Below are 21,054 nucleotides of genomic sequence, written 5' to 3' on the forward strand. Positions count from 1 at the left end.
TTTCCACCTAGGCACGACACGCCACAAATAAGGATATCATGCCAATCATCTTATCAAATTAAATCAAAATCAGTTTATTCAAGTAGGTCACGGAAAATGACACTTATGAATGTCAAAAAAAAATAAAATATTTTTCTTATTGAATCTACCGCTACTTCGTAAAGGGCTAAAGAGCTAATGAGAAGAAGTAGCAAGAAACTCATTGCCACTTTTTTATATCAAGATTTACAGATCATTTCAATTACACTATAATATGTAAAATGATGCAACAAACACACTCAAACATCAAATAGTCAATGTCTTACAAATGAGTAAGTCAAAAAAGTAAATGTAAATTAATACAAAAGTTATTGAGTACAGTAGCTGCATCATCCACATACACCATAGATCAATAAAGGTATTCTGCGAGCATTTTATAAGCGATTATAAATAAATAAACATGTATCCATACATATATATATACACAATAACTTTTAAGAATCTGAAACCGAGTCCCCGGCAACAGGATCATCCCGCCACCACAAGCAGCGCCCGTTCACGAGCATGACGCATGAGACAGATCTAGATGTGTGGCGGTCCTCCACAGTGCGGAATTCAAGGAGCTTTCTTCCACGTACTACAAAGCTGTGGAATGAGCTTCCTTGTGCGGTGTTTCCGGAATGATACGACATCTTCAAAAAAAGCGCGAACACCTTCCTTAAAGGCCGGCAATGCTCCTGTGATTCCTCTGGTGTTGCAAGAGAATGTGGGCGGCGGTGATCCCTTAACACCAAGTGACCCGAACGCTCTTTATTCCTCCTTGTCCATTAAAAAATTGACATTTTTAATATAAAGGACAATTAATAAATAACGTCCCACAAATTCATGATTTTTTGTCCTTTCTTCCTCACATATATTTTCAATTCTACTAAAATTATTGACTTTATGTACCTAGTTCCGTTGCCAAGTGTACAAATATCAATCATTTGAAAAGGTTAACAAGAAAATAATCGATTCATTATATTAATGACAACGCAAGGAATTTTCGTTGTGTGTATTATGTATCATTTTCATCCATGCAAAGAATTACTGTGGTACATCCAGGAGCAATTATTCAAGGACGAATCTACGCGATAGAAAATACTTGTTCAAAAATGGGCAAAAGTAGCTTATGTTATTGCTTCAGTTGGTTAGTTCGCGGACTTGTATGAAGAAAAATAGAAATCAGAAATGCCGCTCGATCGCTTAAGGCGACACTAAATGCCAGCGACCTTGAGCGATATGAGTTCACGGCTGCCGGCTCGCCATCTATGTAACAAAGCCAATATTTTCAAAATTCTTGCGTGGAAAACAGTTTATATGCTTACAATCCTCGTCATTCACTACTAATCTAAATAAATTAACCTACACAAAAAAGTACAAGCTATAAGAATAACTTTTCTGAGAGAAGAAACAAAAAAATGCGTCACGCCATGCCAAAAAACTTGTTTAACTTCAAAGAAAAGTGGTAGTTCAAAAAGGCTCGGCAGTGTTAACTATAACCAACAGCAAGCATTAGCAACCTACAAATAAGACTTAAGGATATGTGTAACAGAATTAAGTAGTGTTCATAGCTCGAAATGCTATACTTTCACCACAAAACTTGTCTAAAAACACTATGTTTGCGTGTTTTCTGCTTACTCTTCGCCTTAAACAAGTGAGTATGCCTCAACACTGGAGCAACAGCTTAGATATATTCGAGTTTGAAATATGACGTCACAAAATATAGGACCCCACTCCCACCCCTTGTCGACGAGTTACAAACATAAACTTGATATGCCTACTACTCGGTTAAGTCGAGTTAGAAAGTACTTCATTGGGCCATGTATATTCTACAATATGATTAATGATACCACAGACTGAGAGTGAAGCGAACACCCTCAGAATCTTTAATTATAAATATTAATTGTACGATATTACATTGTTTTCTATATAAAAAGCCCGTTGAGTTTCTTTCGCCCGTTCTTCTCAGGTCTGAGGCATTCTAATAAAAATATTTGGATTTGAATTTTAAAATCACACTTCATCGACCATCTACTACCCCCACTTATTGTACCATTATAATAAATAATGAAAATCGCAGAGTTTTTATATCAAAATATTATTTTTATGTATTTTCTAATGAATTTTAAGAAATATATCACAATATAATATTATTATGAACTAATGTTTTTAAGGAAAAATCTATTCCATTCATAAACTATTTTATTGTCATGGTCGGGCAATATCGCGAGTTTATAGCCATCTTGAAATTATTATTCCCGAGGTTCTGTCATTTACATACAACGACAACAGTAGTTTGAGTGATATTTGCATGTTTACCAAAATTTTTTTTATGAAAAAGGAGGACAAGCGAGTGTACGGGTCACCTTGTGTTAAGTAATAACCGCCGCCCAAATTCTCTTGGAACACCAGTGGAATGACAGGAGCGTTGCCGGCCTTTAAGGATTTTACTCACTTTTTGAATCAGTGAGTTTCTAGAAAGTAAAAATCGAAATTTAAAAAAACCTGATCAATTTGAAAGGAGACATCGCGTAATTGATAGATATTTTCAAAAATTTTAATGACATTAACTTACAATTACTAGATTAGATTAGAAAAATGAGACAGACTATATAAATTATTAAATTGACACCAATCCTTGTCCAGTGTGCAAATTTCAAATAAATCTATTTGAAGGGGTCGAAAATCACGTACAAAGATTTCGTTACATACAAACAAACATACAACCAACCAAGCTAATAAAAGAGGGACAGGCTGTTGAAATAATTGTACTGTCATCGGTCGTTGATAAGTCCTTGTGTACAAAGATTTCGTTATATAGATAGATACATGTCAAAATAAAATTTGAAACATTACTTATATAGAACGTTTTAATCTTCACCAAATTTAAAACGTTGCACACAAACTTATTAATTAATTTTTAGTAACCTATCTTTTTTTTAAGTACTTACAGGTTAGCATCCGGTATTTTCACAAAAAATCTCCATTATTCAGTGGCATTGGATCAGATAAGAAGATAAAATTAAGAATTTGAGTGGAGAAACCGACATAGAAAACGATTGCAATAAATATGGAAGTAGTTACAAAAAGATTTAAACACGCGCACACATCTTTAATTGACTGTAGACGAGAAAGTCTCTGAAAAGAGATAATTACATTCCTTAGCATGGGCATCAAATACCATAATGTCATTTTAGATAATATAATTACATATAATATTCCACAAGTAATTACAAATGCGACACGCACGCTTTGCTCTCGTGATCTCGAATATTGAAAACTAGGTATAACCAACATGCGAGGATTTACTTGTTTTTTGTTAATGTGGGCCAAAGTCTGCCGAAACAAGTATTAAATTAAAACTAGTCCTTGCTTGATTCAAGTCTTCATTGAATTTTATTATTATTTTTTATTTCCGTGGATGTCCAACACATTTTGAACTATGACGAGATTACACATTTTTTATAGGAGACGGCAAACGGACAAGTGCCCCAGGCTCAATCATTTCATCAGTTGCTAATTGGTATATCCGTAGCTTTTACCCGTTTTGTTTAACTTTCTTAAGAAATTCCTATTACATACAGTAAAGTTATGTCAAACTCAGAAGTACACGCATCTGGAGTGCCATAAAGTATTACAATTTAATCTGTTGCAAAAATTTCTATCTTTGAAAAAAGTTATTGATTTTAGATCTACAATTCAGTCGTACAATTCTTAAAACAAGATTTAAAATAGTTTAACAAATGAAGACATTAAAATAAATAAAATAATGTTACATAGGAAGGTGAGGGCGGCAGTTCTGTTTTAATTTTATCAGTATGTTCGAAGAAAGTCTTTCTTTAAATTTAATTAAAATATTCCATTGCCTTTCCTAGCATTATATATCTGCTTGCCGTTTTATTTCGTCTACCATTTCATCATCAATTTTCCTATAGGGTACGTACAGTTTTTCACCCAACCAAAGTTTGCCAATCTAGAACCATATTGCCAAATAGGCTAACTATATTATATTATTTCACATCTGCAACTTTATAATTCAATGTTTTAGTAAATATTCAAGAAGCAACAATGTGCAACAATTTAAATGATAATGTGAATATCAAAATATCAAAGTTAATGATATACGGTTCTGAGCTTATTAAAAATATATATACCAACTGAAATATTTAGGAAAGATTCGGATATAACAATACAAAATATATTTTAATCAATACATTTACATCAAGTTTGTTGTTATTTAACTTAATTTAACTTGTACGATATCAACAGCGTAATACGAAAACTTTAATCAAAGCTCTACCGAATTCGATGAAAACATAACAGATCAATCGAAGTTTGTAATGTTTTGTTCGGTACCGCCGCTGATTACTGGAAAATTGGTTGATTTTGTTGATAAAGGCCAATCACAGACCTTTCAAAACCAGCCGATTGTTAGAACTGGATGCGAATTTGCTTATTTTAGAGCTCTCAATCAAATCAAATCAAATGAGAGGACTTTTAATGTGCATCCTTGACGATCTGTACCATCTGCAGAAATTGTCGCCTGTGCGTAACAGGTTACACGTACTCCAAAATAGAATATGGTCATCTATTTCAGGTATGTGTACTATAATATAAAACTAAACCGCTGCAGGTCTTTAGAATTCTCTGAACTGTGGTCTAAACACAGACTTAGAATATACCAATGCATAAACGACCTGACAGCCATGTCAACGGGTGCGTCAGTTATTAATAATAAATACTAATGGCATGGCTTTTACGACCTGTCCTTACCTTTTCTATCTTGCTGTATCTCCCATAGAAATAAAGAAAGAATATTCTCTATGGCACGCTTTGGTTTTTATACACTAGTATATTGTAAGTCTTATATTATAGCCTTCTTTTTTTTATGAAAATAAGGGACGAGACGAGCCGGACGTTCAGCTGATGGTAATTTATACGCCCTGCCCATTACAATGCAGTGCTGCTCAGGATTCTTGAAAGACCCAAAAATTCTGAGCGGCACTACAACTGCTCTCGTCACCTTGAGACATAAGTTGTTAAGTCTCATTTTCCCAGTAATTTCACTAGCTACGGCGCCCTTCAGACCGAAACACAGTAATGCTTACACATTACTGCTTCACGGCAGCAATAGGCGCCGTTGTGGTACCCATAATCTAGCCGGCATCCTGTGCAAAGGAGCCTCCAACTGGTACTGGTCCCACTCCTACAGTCTAAACGCAACCCGTGATAATCCGCAATCTGTATAGAGCTAATACATGTAAAGAAATTCTACTGTAATCCATCTAAATCAATGTACATGGACCTAATAACATTCTATTCACCGGTCCTTGTATTTCATTACGTCACAGGCTTCTTCGCGTAACGAGCCTCGTGCGACGTGTCAGAGCTAATTACGAGCACTCGTATATAGGATCAATAAAGTCCAAATGTTCACGTCGACAGACATTAAGCAACATATTATAAATAAATCGTATGATTCCAAGATGATGTCATGTATAGAAGGACGAATATAAATCAATCTACGATAACTACTTATGCTTGTTTTTGTATAGCGACTACGTGCGTTTGTATTTTTTACGTTTTTTTTTTCATGGAATGCGAGGACATACGTGCGTATGCGTGACCAGTTGTTGAAGCGATTTGGGCGTTACATAGCCAACCGTGACAGCTCAGTTTAATTTAATACCCACAAAATAAAGTGCTCACCGTTCAAGGAGTTTTTACTTAAACATAATTAACTCGATAACATTTTGAATCGACGGCGATCTAGTTCGTTTTATGAATTTTTAACTTAATATAAAATATTAATTATAATTAACTTTGTATTATAAAATCCTCGAAATATTATTTACTAACCGAATGTCTTAGCTGTTATTTAAATCTATGACATACCATAGATTTATAATATACAAACCGTGCGAGGTATAGAACGTCTCTAACAGAGATAAAGTAAAATAGAAAAGGGGAGCGAATCTATTGTTACCTACTGCAACGGATTTTGATTGAGTAGTCGTCTAATTAACGTCGTAAAATTACTTCTCCCTATCATGTAATTCTGTTGTTACAAAGGTAAGATAAAGACAAACAGTGTTTCTACAGAAAAGTTAATCATGTGTTGAACACTTGTTTAAAAAAAGTTATATTACAAATTTTTGTGTTCAACAATCTTTAGACATTGCTTATATTTAAACACGAGTCGAAGCTTGTCTAAGGTGTGTCTAACGGATAGATCATTTTCACATGGAAGATTTACGGCCGTTCCCAATATACTATCTACAGAGAGAGATAAATTACTACCTCTACTGTCAGAAATTAGCTGTTAATAATCTGAAGCTGTCCTAATATACCGGATAAGTCATTCTTATCGCCTTATATTGGGACGCGTGAATTAAAATTTCCATACAAACTTCTATCGCTGGTAAGCTATACGTCGTCCTATTGACAGACAGCGTGTACGGATAAGGTGAGTTACCGTCGATAAGTTTATTGGGACAGAAAAGTCAACGATAGTTACGATTTTTATCTCAAGTAAGAAATAGACTGAAATTTGGGAACGGCGGTTAGATTATAATATGATGACAGATAGATGACAGCTGACAAAAATTGCGTTCAGTTCCTTTATTAAACCACTAGCTAATTCAATGATAAATCAAAATTGGTTATGCATTATCATGCTGTCACCTCGTCTATACGTTAGTATATTCTGAATCTATGAACTAAACATTCCAAAACCGAGGTTACATCGGTCTTATCAAAGGCTTAATCGAAAGCAGTGAATATATTTTCCATGACGTACAAACAAACATATAAACACTTGCGCAATAATAACGAAATAGCTAAAATGAATGCTATTGTAAAACAACAGACAAAAAAACAACAATATTGTGAACATTTTCTTCAAAATTACTGATATAATATAATATAAGATTTAATTCAATAGAACTATTATAACCTTCTCATATTGAACTTTGTCCAAGCTAATTATCTTAAAATAGAAAATATATTAAATTAAATAGATTTTGCGAAATTATTGTTTTCATTGGTCACCCTTAACCACATCTGTCAATTTAAAACAAACTAGCTGACCCGACACACGTTGTTCTGTTCATTATAAAAATCCTCGTGCGGGTGGAATTTCGTAAAATCCGTTCTTAGCTGACCTCTACTCGGTGAAAAGAATATTCCTACCAAATTTCAAGTCTTTAGCTCTAATGGTTCCAGAGATATCGTGATGAGTGACTATATACGTGGAAATCTCTTATATATATATATATATATATATAGACACTGCAGAAACAACAGTTCTAATATTTGTATATCTTATATCTTTAAACGAGCAATTCTTGTATATATATATAATCTGAATCTCGGAAACGGCTCCAACGATTTTCATAAAATTAAGTATGCAGGGGATTTCGGGGGTGATAAATCGATCTAGCTAGGTTTCAATTTAAAAAAAATGGTTTTATCCATGTTTGAATGAGAAACAGCTACAATTGCATTAGAATACAAAGGTAAATTTCGCCACTATATACAAGACTATTATAACTCAGATGGGACATTGGGTGATCCGGAAAGCAGAAGACCCCGGTTCGAATCCAGATGTCCTATTAGTTTTTTTTTTGTTCAAGTTTTGTACATTCTTAAAAATCCGAGCAAGGCTCGGTCGTCCGGATATTTATTATTTATGACAATATATCGATTAGTCCACCTAGTACCTAGATAGATATCGAACTCTGAAGACAACTACTGCATCAGCAGCTCATGTAATTAATTAACAAATAATACAGTATGATATTGAATTGTTTGTTTATTATTCGAGTTTGTTGACTTTAAGTTGAAGCCAAAATGTTCAACCATCACTTCGTTTGCGTTTCCCTACAACCCCGAAATACTCGTGGATACTCGTTTCGTTCGCAATTATTATCTAACCTACATACGTTGTGTGTTAAATATCATGGCTTTTGACTGTTAGCACTAACACTATCAGCTAACTCCGGAATTTTCGTATGGTGGTAAAAATTCAATCAGCAATCTAAGATGATTTATGCGTCTAGATAGTCTCTAGCTGTTAGACAACCGATAAAAACAGGCCAGGTTTAATACTTTAGTGTGCGTGACAAGTTACATCTCGCGATTTGTATGTCTATTTATGTTAGTGTGGGTGCATTGCTCAAAATAGAGATACACTTTTTTCGACGTTTTCACAGCTGTCACAGTCTATCTAGACGTATTAGTGATCTAAGATAGCAATGTAGATAGGAAGGAAGTCTTACACTGAATGTCCATGGAGATGTCCATATTGGGTAAGGGTGTCATCACCGGCGACTGCAGCAGGGGCGCGACGGGCGCCGGCGTGGCCTGAGGCGGTTGCTGCTGCCCCGGGCCCGGTCTCGCCCACTGCATCAGCGCAGTCACAGACATCGTGGGCTTGTCTTTCTTCGCCAAACTCGACATGACAAACGCGCACTAGCATCCTCACATCACTACGGTCAACACTGCACTGCGCACTCCGTCACCGGCCACACACGACTAACGTCCGATATTAACGGCGGCACCAAACTGCGACCAGAGACAAAGCAGACGTTTTGACATTGTGATAGCGACTGTTGTTGCACCCGAGCGATAGTGCAGCGGCCGGCGGCGACCGTGCCCGCGAGCTCAGACAATAAAGCTTGCCTTGTGACTAATGCGCAGTATAAAACCCAGCGAGCTTAATATTGGCAAAAAATATGCCAACTTCCGCGCGGTTACCGGCTGCGAAGGTCTCGACGCGAGGCGCTTCAAGGTCCGTATACAATCATAAAGGAAAAATATCTTGATTCGCGTGAAAAATTATGTTTAGACTTTTTGCTATCCGATAGTGAGACCGTATAATCAAACACACCTAATTCTAAATACCCAGCGCACGCAGTTCAGTTAATAATAAAGCGCTTGTTGGTAACAATAATTGTAATGATTACATTTGAAACGGCATCATCAAGCTTCGAGGTCGCGGTTTCATATTTAAATTTAACGTTGCTACCGGTCTAGTACTACTCGTATTTAACCAAGGAGACGGCATACGAAGTAAGCATGGAACTAAAGTTAAACGAACATACGTTGATTTTATAACACAAGCAAGCTAAGGCAGGATTTTTAGAAATATAAATTTTAGGCGGTGTTGAAATAGCACTTTACTTCGTATGAAAGCCTTTGTTCTCTAAGGTTATGAGCATGAAACTAAGCATAGAACTATGAAAACGTGTTAAAATTTTTTTCGATATTCACCTTTTTTGGGGGAAAGCGGTGGTGAAAAATTCTATATCCCCGCCCCGGTTTTAAGATATACGAATTTGACATTCAAAATTGTATCTTCTATTAAATAAAAATATAATAGTCTCGTGAGTATATACAAAGTGGTAAAGCCATGCTCCTGTACTATTCAGTAGAAATGACACGCATATTTCTGATTCATTAATATTCTCTAATATATATGGTGTGCGGGCCAGTACAAAAACCAAATCAAAATATATTTTAACAACTATACATTACAATAAAATAAAACATCATTTTTCCATCATCAATCGACATTGACGACCTGTATAGCCGAGTGGTTAGCGATCCTACCTACTAAGCTAGAGTTCCCGGGTTCGAATCCCGGTAGGTGCAAGCATTTATATGATGATTATAGATGTTTGTTTCCGAGTCATGGATGTTTAAATGTATTTATGATGATTATATGTATGTTATATGAATATATGTATGTTTAAGTAAGTATATTGTATTAAATATATCATTGTCTAGTAACCCATAACACATGCTATATTATATGCTTAACTTGGGGCAAGATAATTTGTGTAATAAGTGTGTCAATATTATATTATTATTAATTGATGATTCCTTCACAAGCTATACCGGCATTTGATAATAGTGTCTTGCTCTTATATACTTCAGTACTCCTAATAAATAGAAGAGATAAGTATCGTAGGTTCTTTTGAGAAGAGCGTGATCCGACATTCAACAAAATCACTATAATGGGAGGGCTATCTATTAGAATTAATTTTATATATAGTATTCAGATAGTCAGAGGTGGCATATTAATATGCCATACATATTCTAAGCTGCCGTATGTGTTCGTGTTTATAATAAATAAGTTACCGAGTAGTATTAAAAATTTAGTGCGAGTGGCTAAATGCTTATAATTTTTATAGTGTTAAGGAATTTGTGGATAAGAAATTCTGATATTAATTGTATTAAGTTAAATATCAAGTAAGCTAGGAACAGTGCTAGCACAACATATAAGCTCATTATTATAATACTTTAACACCATTGAATACTATGTTTTTTGCAAATTAATATATTATTACTAGCTACAATAAAAAAAAATACTGTTTTATAGGAATTTGCCAATAATATTTCAAAACATCAAGATTTATTTCGTAAAAAATGCTCCCTGCTGTTACAGTGAAATTGTTTCACAGCGGAACTGTCAAACCGTGCGTCACTAAATTCTCTCATAGAAAATATGTCCATACAAAGCAAATATTGAAAATAAAAATAATTATGGGTCCCAAATCGAAATAAAAACTATCCTATCTCTCAAGTTGGACCAAACTGCACTCCATGAAGTACTTTCCATTAAAATACGTTCATTAGTTGGAGTCCATCGCGGACAAACAACGTGTCACGCAATTTATATATATTAAGATTATATTAACACACACTGAATATAACAACCAGCTTGAAAAATCACAATAACTGCGATCACAAACAACTTGAACTGTCTTACGAATAAACGCAATATATAGTTACTGTTTAGAATTTAGTTCATAAAACTCTCAAGAAATGGCGCTCACTATGAGGCTTGATATTCTAAAACGCGCTAACACTATTTTGTTGTATTTAGTTAGGTCAGCCAATTTATTTTGATTAAATGACTCAGACTCAACTTAGACTGAGATTCAGATCCTGTTTAGATCTGTTCAGATGCGTGTTTGATTTCATAGTATTCATACACCAACAAAGGAAACCTTTTTGAATCTATTGTATCCGAGTTCAAAATGACTTCTCCCTGTCATAATTATGTCGTTGCAATGGTAAAATAAAGAAAAACGGTGTTATTACAAAAATGTTAAACACGTGTTGAACACTTGTTTAAAAAAAGTTATATCACAAATATGTGTCCTTCTGTTGGTTAGCTTTCAACAATCTTTAGACATTGCTTATATCTAAATACGAGTCGAGGCTTGTCTAACGGATAGATCATATTCATAAGGAAGATTTAGATTATATTATGACGACAGCTGAGAAAAATTGCGTAACCGTTCCTTTAATTGTTCCTGAACACTTCAGTTTATGTCGCGCTTAACGACGTTTTTGTTAAACACAAGCTAAACACTGTTTTGTAAAGAAAAAGATAAACTCCATTTTAGACGTCGTTATTGTTACGTCACTGTCTAACAAAACACGTGTCTAAGCCATGTTTAAATATATTTTTTTACAACAACACCAAAAACGTTTGTAATTTGGATTTACTTTACTTCTCGTTTATTAATAACACGCAATAACTTTATAGTGTGTATAAACTAGGTGTGACTTTACATCTTAGTTAAATTTGAAGTTAGTAACTGTCAAATAAAAACATATACAAAGGTGGGGCACATATTAGTCATGCATTATGATTTCATATTTATACTTTAACTGATGATTAAATATAGAATATCCGGACGTCGGCTCGGATTTTTAAGAATGTACAAAACTGGACAAAATAATAACTAATAGGACATCTGGATTCGAACCGGGGTCTTCTGCTTTCCGAATCACCCAATGTCTCATCTGAGCTATTATAATCTTGTACATAGTGGCGAAATATACCTTTGTATTCTAATGTTATTGTAGCTGTTTCTCATTAAAACACGGATAAAACTACATTTTTTTAAATTGAAACCTAGAAAGATCGATTTAGGCGAGGTCAAGTTTGCCTACCGATATATGAATAAAATTGTGTGTTGTAAAATTCTGTCAATGATTTGCAATTGGCGTGGGATAGTTTTTTCAATAATTATTTTATCAAATTCAGTCTGAACCAGTACAGAATATCCAGATATTTCAATCTTGCAAATTAACATATGGCACTTAAGTTGATGTTAAACGGCAACATCTCTCCCCATAACAACATAGCTCACAAACATTACATTGAATTACAACAACAACAACAATGTTGTATTACAAAATTATCCAGAATAGGTTCCCCGAACATATTCCCCTGTGCCCGGCACCCTTTGACTTATTACGTGAAAGTCCTCATGAAATCTATATATATAAAAATTAATTGCTGTTCGTTAGTATCGCTAAAACTCGAAAACGGCTGGACCGATTTGGAAAATTTAGGTCTTGAATTATTTGTGGAAGTCAAGAGAAGGTTTAAAAGGTGAATAAATAGGAAAATGCTGCTAAATTAAATAAAAACAACAAATTTGTTTTTCCTTTGATGTGTCCATACATAATTTCTATGAGAGAATTTATTGACGCACGGTTTGACAGTTCTGCTGTGAAACAATTTCATTACAACAACAGGGTGCATATTTTACGAAGTAATTTTGATGTTATGGTATATTATTGACAAATTCATAAAAAAACATTATTTTATTTATTATATACAGAACAACGTCTGTCGGGTCAGCTAGTAGTATATAAAAAAACTATTACGGAATTTCAAATTAAACATACGAAACAAATCTTGAAATTTTGAAGCTACATAAATATATACCTACATCTGATTACTTGAGCAACAATCAAAATCAACTCATTACCACACATGTTTAGTCACATCAAACAGAACGACCTACGCGAAAAATTCCACAATGTACTGTAATGTACACTTAACGTCTGTGTTTAACAACCTAACAACAAAACACATATAACTGAATAAGACCTTTCCTCTGGAAACGGACCTTCCATTAGTGTTAGCGATATAATCGCAATAACAGGCCAACAGATACACGGCTCGGTAAGTTCTTGTCCACACACTAAGAACGTTTAAACCAGCTTAAGACCTTTCCCAGACGACGTGATTCGTGTGATTGAAACAGTAGTTAAAAAAACTTTTTATACAAAACCGAACAAAATAATATGGGTTTTCTTAATAAAAGTGTGTTTTTTTTAAGTATTATTAAAAAATTAATTAACATCAATTCCTTATGCCTTATAGATGATAGATGAAAAAATTATATAAATTAACAAAAATCTTATTCTTTTTGCAAATTGAAAAATAGAATAGTTTCATCAAATTAATGTATTGTAATCGGTCCTCGATAAATCTACGAAGTTTGAACGAAATCTGGCCGTTAAAAGTGGGTCAAAATCGCGCCAAATTGAGTCGGTTAAAAAACAAACATAGATACAGGTGAAGCTAATAAGAAGCGTGTAATAATAAAATATCAATTTCCCATATCATTTCGGAACAACCTGTAAGTAATCTTGAAGCCGTAGACACTGACACCTGCCTGTCTCACGCCGTCCCACGCCCCCCGTAGCCGTCCAGTGGGCCTACCATGAACTCTTATTGCGATTCAATTGACAACCTAAAATGAACTGCTTTGCTATTTCGTACCATGACGTGATTAGAGCTATCTAATTTAGGTTGACGTCAAATCAACTGATTAAATCGCAATGATGTCAATTGAATGTGAAAAATGATATCAATTGAATCGCAAAATGAGTAAGTTCATTCATTCGTACCATGAGGTAATATTTCAACCTAAACTAGATAGCTTATGTGTCAAAGTGAGCGATTCGAAAAAAGTTCCTACTTCCTTATTGATGAGAGATGAGATGAGAATACTTTATCGGACTTTTTTGTAAAACATAATACTGAAAAAAAAAATACTAAAGACGAGGCAGTAAGGGCCCAGACTATAGCCTGTTCGCAAGAACGAATTAAAAAAAATGTACTCTGTGGTCCTGTCAAATCAAAACTTCAATGGAGGTGCGTTCATAACTCGTTATTTTTACAAAAATACCTACGCAAACATTTAATTTGTAATTCAAAGAACTATATTTATTTATATTACTATCATTTAATAAGTACAAAAAAAGGCTTAATGGTTTATAATTTGACGCTATAAAGCGCAATTTTAAAATGTTTTTTTAGTACTTTCTACGCAAAAAACCGCTAAAATCATATCATTTTAGGTTTCGAAACGCAACGCATATGGTTCGAGTAAGAGAGACAAACGCATGCAACGACTGTAGAGCGTCATCTCTTTCTCACACCGCGGACCACAGACACATTTATTTCGTTCATTCGTCATAAGCGATCCAAGCGCCATTCAGTAAAAGGCACTTAATGGTACGAATTTTAGTGATTCAGTTTAGGTACCTAAACTAACCTGTGTCGGAATCGCATTAAATGTTGATGGTAGGCCCTCAGAACTCGTAGGCGAGTAACGCCCTCGTAAGGGTGATAAAAAAATTGTTTTCTTTTTTAAAGATTTAGGTTAAGTAGTTCTAGCCACACCCACTACTAATCATTAATTGTAGCAGCAAGCTGCATGTGGACCGCGTCTAACACACGTCATAACGAGCCAAGTGACTATCCTTGCGTGGAATAAGTCCACTTTCATTCACTTTCCTCGCTGCTCCAGTCTCAAATGTTAACATGCACCGCATACCAATCAAACGGCACGATAACTCTAATGACTTTTCTCATTTAGCCCCCATTGGTTGTTACGCATAAATGTAGTATATTAAATTTACATTACATTAGAAATTATATATGTTTTAAGATATTTCAAATGAATTCCAAAAAGGAGGGTTTAGTTTTATTTAATTTTACTTGATATATAAGGAGCTAAAAAGGAATCTTCATATAACATATTTACAATCCAAGTATTTGTAAGAAATAATTCATTATCATATAACGTAAGCATTTAGTCAGTATTTTTAATACTTTTTTTGTCCTAATTTAATCATTACGGAAAACATTTGTGGAACCCTAAAAATTTTCAATTTAGACATGATTTCATAGTACTATCCAAAATTCTCAATTTAGACCTGATTTCACAGTACTACCCAAAATTCTCAATTTAGACATGATTTCATAGTACTATCCAAATTCTCAATTTAGACATGATTTCATAGTACTATCCAAAATTCTCAATTTAGACGTGATTTCATAGCACTATCCAAAATTCTCAATTTAGACATGATTTCATAGTACTATTCAGAATTCTCAATTTAGACATGATTTCATAGTAGGTACTATCCAAAATTCTCAATTTAGACATGATTTCATAGTACTATCCAAAATTCTCAATTTAGACATGATTTCATAGTACTATCCAAAATTCTCAATTTAGACATGATTTCATAGTACTATCCAAAATTCTCAATTTAGACATGATTTCATAGTACTATTCAAAATTCTCAATTTAGACATGATTTCATAGTAGGTACTATCCAAAATTCTCAATTTAGACATGATTTCATAGTACTATCCAAAATTCTCAATTTAGACATGATTTCATAGTACTATCCAAAATTCTCAATTTAGACATGATTTCATAGTACTATCCTTAACTGTAATTCAAACATCCTATTCAATTAATCTGATTATTAAAGTGGTGACCTAAGCCTTAATGCAGCTTAACGACCATGACATTGACAATAATTGCTTTTATGAGTTTGGATAAGAAATACATTATAACCATATTTATCAATCAAAATGTGATATGGGCGCGGATCCGATATGACGTCATGGAAATGTATGTACCATCCCTAAAATTCTGACGAATTACACGTTCGTTCTATGTCCGAGATGGCCTGCGTGCGGGAAGGCGGGTGGTAAGTAAACAACTAGTAGCTACCGTGACGGTTGGGTTGCCAGGTACGCAGCATTATAAGAAAGTCTCAAATAATCCTAAAAAATCGGTTCTTAAATCTTCATAACATCTTAGGTCTTATTCTTTCTGGTGTATCTAAAGTGAACGAAGTATGGAAACTAAAACACGAAAGTTCAAAATTCTCACAGTAATTACAACATCTATATATTTACATAAATAATATTATTATCAAAACATGGCAACCCTCAATAACGATTACTATTACTGTTTCTTCAATTTTTTTTTAACATTATGTCGTCTCTTCATAACTGCGCATAAGACCCAACATTACATTTGATCGTGGATTACGTACTGAGACGTCTTCCTGTATTAAATTCAGGAATTATAATATAATCAGGAGTATCCGTGACTTAACTAAATCAATTTTCTATTAATTAACTAGATCATTTATACGTCTAGATACACTATGAAAGCTGTGAAAAGTCGAAAAAAATGTCGACTTTAGAGTTTACCTGTATTTTAAGCAATGCACGCACACTAACACAAAGTGTCATACAAATCGCGAGTGTAAGACATAGCTTGTCACGCACACTAAGGTGTTAAACCTGGCCTGTTTTTATCGTTTGTCTTACAGCAAGCGACTCTGTCTAGACGTATAGATTATATAAGGTTTAACTATGCAACATTAGACAATGAATGTTGTGTATGTACATCTGTTATTGGTTCTCGTATCTGTACCATAATTTATAAGATACTTTCATGTAAACATATTTTATATATCTTGATGTGTTTATATATACAGTACGTTTCTATATAAAGTATTTGATGAAGGCCAATATAACAGTTGTCATAGAGCTTAACGTTTGCTTGTAAGTAGCACTTATATCACAGTAACAGCGCCTTCGGTGGAGACGTAGCTTGGTTTTCATACATTCCAATCCGACCTACTCATGTAAAGACTTATATAAAAGATAATAACAAAATAATCATTTATAAGGGCCATTGAATTGAAAATTGAATCCTCGTTCCACCAGATTACCGGATAGACTGGTTTATGGCCACTGTCCCAGAACAACTTTATACCTAAATAGTAGCTACGCAATGTGTATAAAATTATTTGATCATCTACCTCTAGAAATAAAAATCTTACCACAGAAACGATTTACCGAACTCCTGTTTAAATGCTAAATCGACAAAAAAAATTATAGTGTTAAGGATTTTTTTAATTTTAAGTAAACTTTTTGCATGCTAATTTAAATTAGCCGAATAGAAAAACACTTAAATAAATTTAAGATTTATAATGTATTTTTTTTATATGAGAGGGGGCAAACGGGCAAGAGGCTCACGGGATGGGGAGAGGTGAGGCAACCGCCCATGGACATCCGCAACAACAGGTGTGTCAAGAGATGCGTTGCCGGCCTTTAAGGTGGGAGTATGCTTTTTCCTTGAAGGTCCCTAAGTCGTATCTGTTCGGGAAGACCGCCGCCGGTAGTTGATTCCACAAAGTGGCTGTGCGAGGCAAGAAATTTCGAACAAAACGCGCGGTTGTGGAATGCCAGACGTCTACGTGATGCGTGATTTCATTACATTTATAATAGACAGAAGAAGCAGCCTATTTAATAGGTCGTTCGGGGTAAGTCTTTACGCATATAGTATGTATTTTTCATGTTCTTTTTTACTCTTCAGAATACTGAGTCCATTCTTAACTAACGGCCGTTCCCAATATTCAGTCTATCTCTTACTTGAGATAAAAATCGTAACTATCGTTGACTGCTGACTGACCAGCGATATAAAGTTTGTATGGAAATTGCAATTCACGCGTCCCAATATAAGGCGATAACAATGACTTATCGAGTATACTGGGACAGCTTCAGATTATTGACAGCTAATCACTGACAGTAGAAGGTAGTAATTTATCTCTATCTGTAAATAGTATATTGGGAACGGCCGTAAGCGTGCTGATCTTTATAGCAGTCAGCTGAGCGATAAAAATTGAAATGAAACTCGCAATCTCCATTGTACCATTTTTTTAGCGACAAAATATTATAACAATACATTTTCGAAGGTTATAATTGTTTAGCGCTACTGCTATTATAAAGAAAAAAATAAAAAAAAGCTTTATCAGACTCTCCCTCCAAACAGAGACTTTCTTTGTTTCCAAGAAAGGCTCTTTCATTTACAAAAAATATTTCAAACGTCATTCACGACCGCGCTTTCCAGCTCTATTGATTGCTAGATGGAGGATATTTAACACCTTTTTGTGAACTAAAGTTAATTTATATGAATCGCATTCTTATTGGATAATCATTAATGCACTCTGCAAGCAATGAGGATTTATTTGACATTGTGTTAAGACTGTGGCTAGATAAATAATATACAATACAAGCTTCGGTGCAACTATTCTATGGTGTCGTGTATATGATTATAAAATATCTTGTTTTAATTAATCTATCCATCACTCTCTCCACTTACACCATCACTAATCAAGATCTGAGCTATTCGAGATTTTATAAGAATTTGGAATAGAAATTGGGAATACGAAAAAAGTTTTTATCCTTATATCCGATAAAGCAGTGTAAGCTCCGCATTATAATAGCAATCAAATATGTTAAGCTCAAGGAGCGTCTCAAGGAATTTACAAAAAAATATTTAACAAAAAAACAACCGACTTCAAAAACACTATTCCAAAACAATAGTGTATCTATATATGCACTAAAAAGTGCAAAAATAATTGCGTATTTTTATACAATCGAATTAATAATTAATCTAATTCAAGTCACGATTATTGTTATTTTGGGAATCGGTGTCCTTCCGCCGCGACCCGCTCGTCGCCTCTCGCTCCCTCACGACTCAAGCACATCTCACCTATAACTATGTATGTAGTTACAAACCTATCTTGGATGACACCGACTCCAAAATTTCATTTGAAGTAATTAAGTTAAAATCTGGCACGAGTCTCGTGCCAGATTTTGGCGCTAAAGAACACTTAAATCGTTTGTATAATTAAGTTCATTTAAAAAATATCTATTGCTATATTCAGTTTTACGTAATATTCGATGTTTTAATAATAACCCCTTTAAGGTACGTGAAAGCTCCGTCTGACGGCGTGGCAATAGAAGCCCAAATGTTTTCTGGTAGCCCTAGAATGGCAGACGTGAGACGGGTGAGTCAGTTGCGGCCGGTCGGAGCGCCGCATGCACTCGCCGCGAGATATAGGTGAGCGGAGCGCAGAGGGGCCAGCGACCTTGGCAATTCTCCGACGGCTACAGGTGGTTTTTGTTTGCACTGTATTAATACGAGACGCCCGATCTGTTTGGCCGGAGCGAACGAGTTCGGAGCTGGGGAATTCAACCGGAACACACGCACGCGATCGTTGATCACGGACATCTTAGCTATGAAAGATGCTACGCTTTATAATGTTCATAATTGGAGCGATCTGTTTTTACAAAACGTCAGAAATTTTATTTTAAATACATGTTATATTAACTTCATTAAAAACTTGAGTTGATTATAGATACCTATAATGCTCATATATTTCACCCAACTCTCTTACGAAAATTACAAGTACAAAATGCACCTTACACATTTAGTTGACCTTTTTTTAACGTGTGGAACCCCTCCACCAGCCGTCGCTCCACCGGGATTTTCGGAGGGGCGGTGAGTCAGAACCGACTAAAACCACACGGTGTACCACCACACCGCGCCGAGCAGTAGGGAGCCTAATCTAACAAGTATGCTATATGTTGCAAGAAATAAAAGAGAATCACGTCTGGGAGTACACAGAGATCACGGACAATTGTCAAAGTCCTCTTAAATGTAACTATAAACTTCCCTGAGTTACCTCATTGCCTCCGAAGAACTCTTGACCTGACCACTTCTGAAGTACGTAAATACCGAACAATCCCAACGTGTCATCCCTTATGTTAATAAGGATCTATAAAATTCCGCAGCCAATCTACTTGGAGCCCCATCAAAATTCTATTTTTAATAACTGCCACTACTACACTAGCTTTAGAGTTCCGAACCAGAAGGAAGATACTAAAACGAAGTATGACAGACAGATAAACTTTTTCCAATTCATAATATGCGCCATGCGCTACTTACTCCGATAGTTGATCGATAGGATTCCCACATTGATACATTTACATTATGTACATCATTTAAATCAGGATTTTTTTAAACTTTAAAACACAATTAATTATTTTCCAGTACAAAAAACTCTGAACGCATATTTTCGATGTCTTGAGCAGTACAACACACGATCTTCTCTGGTAATTAAAAAACTAATAATTATTATGTTATTCGCTGATATTTAACAAATGAAAAACATTTTGTTTTGTTCATGATATAAAATCAAAACATGCACCGGATCAGGTTTCTGAGCAGTAGGTAATTGCTTTTTATCCGAAACAGTGGAATTTTTACACAAAGAGACTACAATGAGACAAACGCCGCAAATGTTATATTTTTACTTTTTACACTGCACTATATTATATATTTCGTCTTGAAGTAGCATTACACGCTATTTAATAGGCTTATATAATTTACAAAAAAGAGTTTTCTTTTTCATTTCGAAGCCAAATAGGCACTTTATTGAATCGCAAATTATAATGATACACTTAATAACTTCGACGAATTATCCGTTAGACACGGATTTCAAAAAACGGAGGAATATAAATCACTCTGGACCGATGTTCACGGGTTAATGAGACACAGGTTGGTGTGATCACCGCTCAAAAGTCTCCCTTTGTCGTATCCCCTCGACTCGAGATCACTCATCTAACTGCCACAGCTTGTATCTGTATGCATACTCGGCGGTGACATGATCAAGCAAAGTTCAGTTCCGTGGTCTTGGAAGAGAAGACCAAATTGGCCTCTAAAGAGCTTGGTGTACTATGTAACGCGAGATAGTACTTAGTTGCGGCCTTGGAGGCGGTGCAAATTCGGCCTCACATGGAATACTGTCCTCACCTCTGGACAGGCGCTCCCAAGTACCAGCTTATTTTTACCATTTGACTGCATACAACGAAGGGGCTAGAATCATCGACCATTAAATCATCTCCGATAGGCTTGATTTTTTGGCGTTGCGTAGAGAAAGGGTTTTCTCTGCATCTTCTAGCACATATCACGAGGAGTAGTCAGAGGACGACCGGAGATTCCGGTTGTGTCCACCCTGAAATATCCGATTTACGGGAAAAAACCTATA

The 21,054-nt window shown here is 34.9% G+C and overlaps 1 protein-coding gene and 1 long non-coding RNA gene across 7 annotated transcripts in view; one reads left to right on the forward strand and one right to left on the reverse strand.

Annotated features, from left to right (window-relative positions):
- LOC126972645 (protein ultraspiracle homolog) overlaps positions 1–21,054 on the reverse strand; it is a 74,213-nt gene that overhangs the window by 40,204 nt on the left and 12,955 nt on the right. For 4 of the 6 annotated variants that reach the window (XM_050819520.1, XM_050819523.1, XM_050819524.1 and 1 more), the window contains exon 2: positions 8,301–8,586. The exons of 1 other annotated variant lie outside the window; for it this stretch is intronic. In XM_050819520.1, coding sequence (XP_050675477.1) covers positions 8,301–8,481 — 181 coding nt within the window. In that variant the 5' untranslated portion in view covers positions 8,482–8,586. Of the gene's footprint in view, positions 1–8,300; positions 9,229–21,054 lie in introns of those variants that run through there. One more of the 6 variants, XM_050819521.1, reaches the window with a different exon arrangement.
- Positions 15,034–15,579, forward strand: LOC126972664 (uncharacterized). The gene is made up of 3 exons (XR_007731183.1): positions 15,034–15,071; positions 15,265–15,378; positions 15,459–15,579. It is a non-coding gene; the product is annotated as an uncharacterized LOC126972664 (long non-coding RNA).

Source organism: Leptidea sinapis, chromosome 27 (genome assembly GCF_905404315.1).
Source record: "Leptidea sinapis chromosome 27, ilLepSina1.1, whole genome shotgun sequence".
Taxonomy (NCBI): Eukaryota; Metazoa; Arthropoda; class Insecta; order Lepidoptera; family Pieridae; genus Leptidea; species Leptidea sinapis.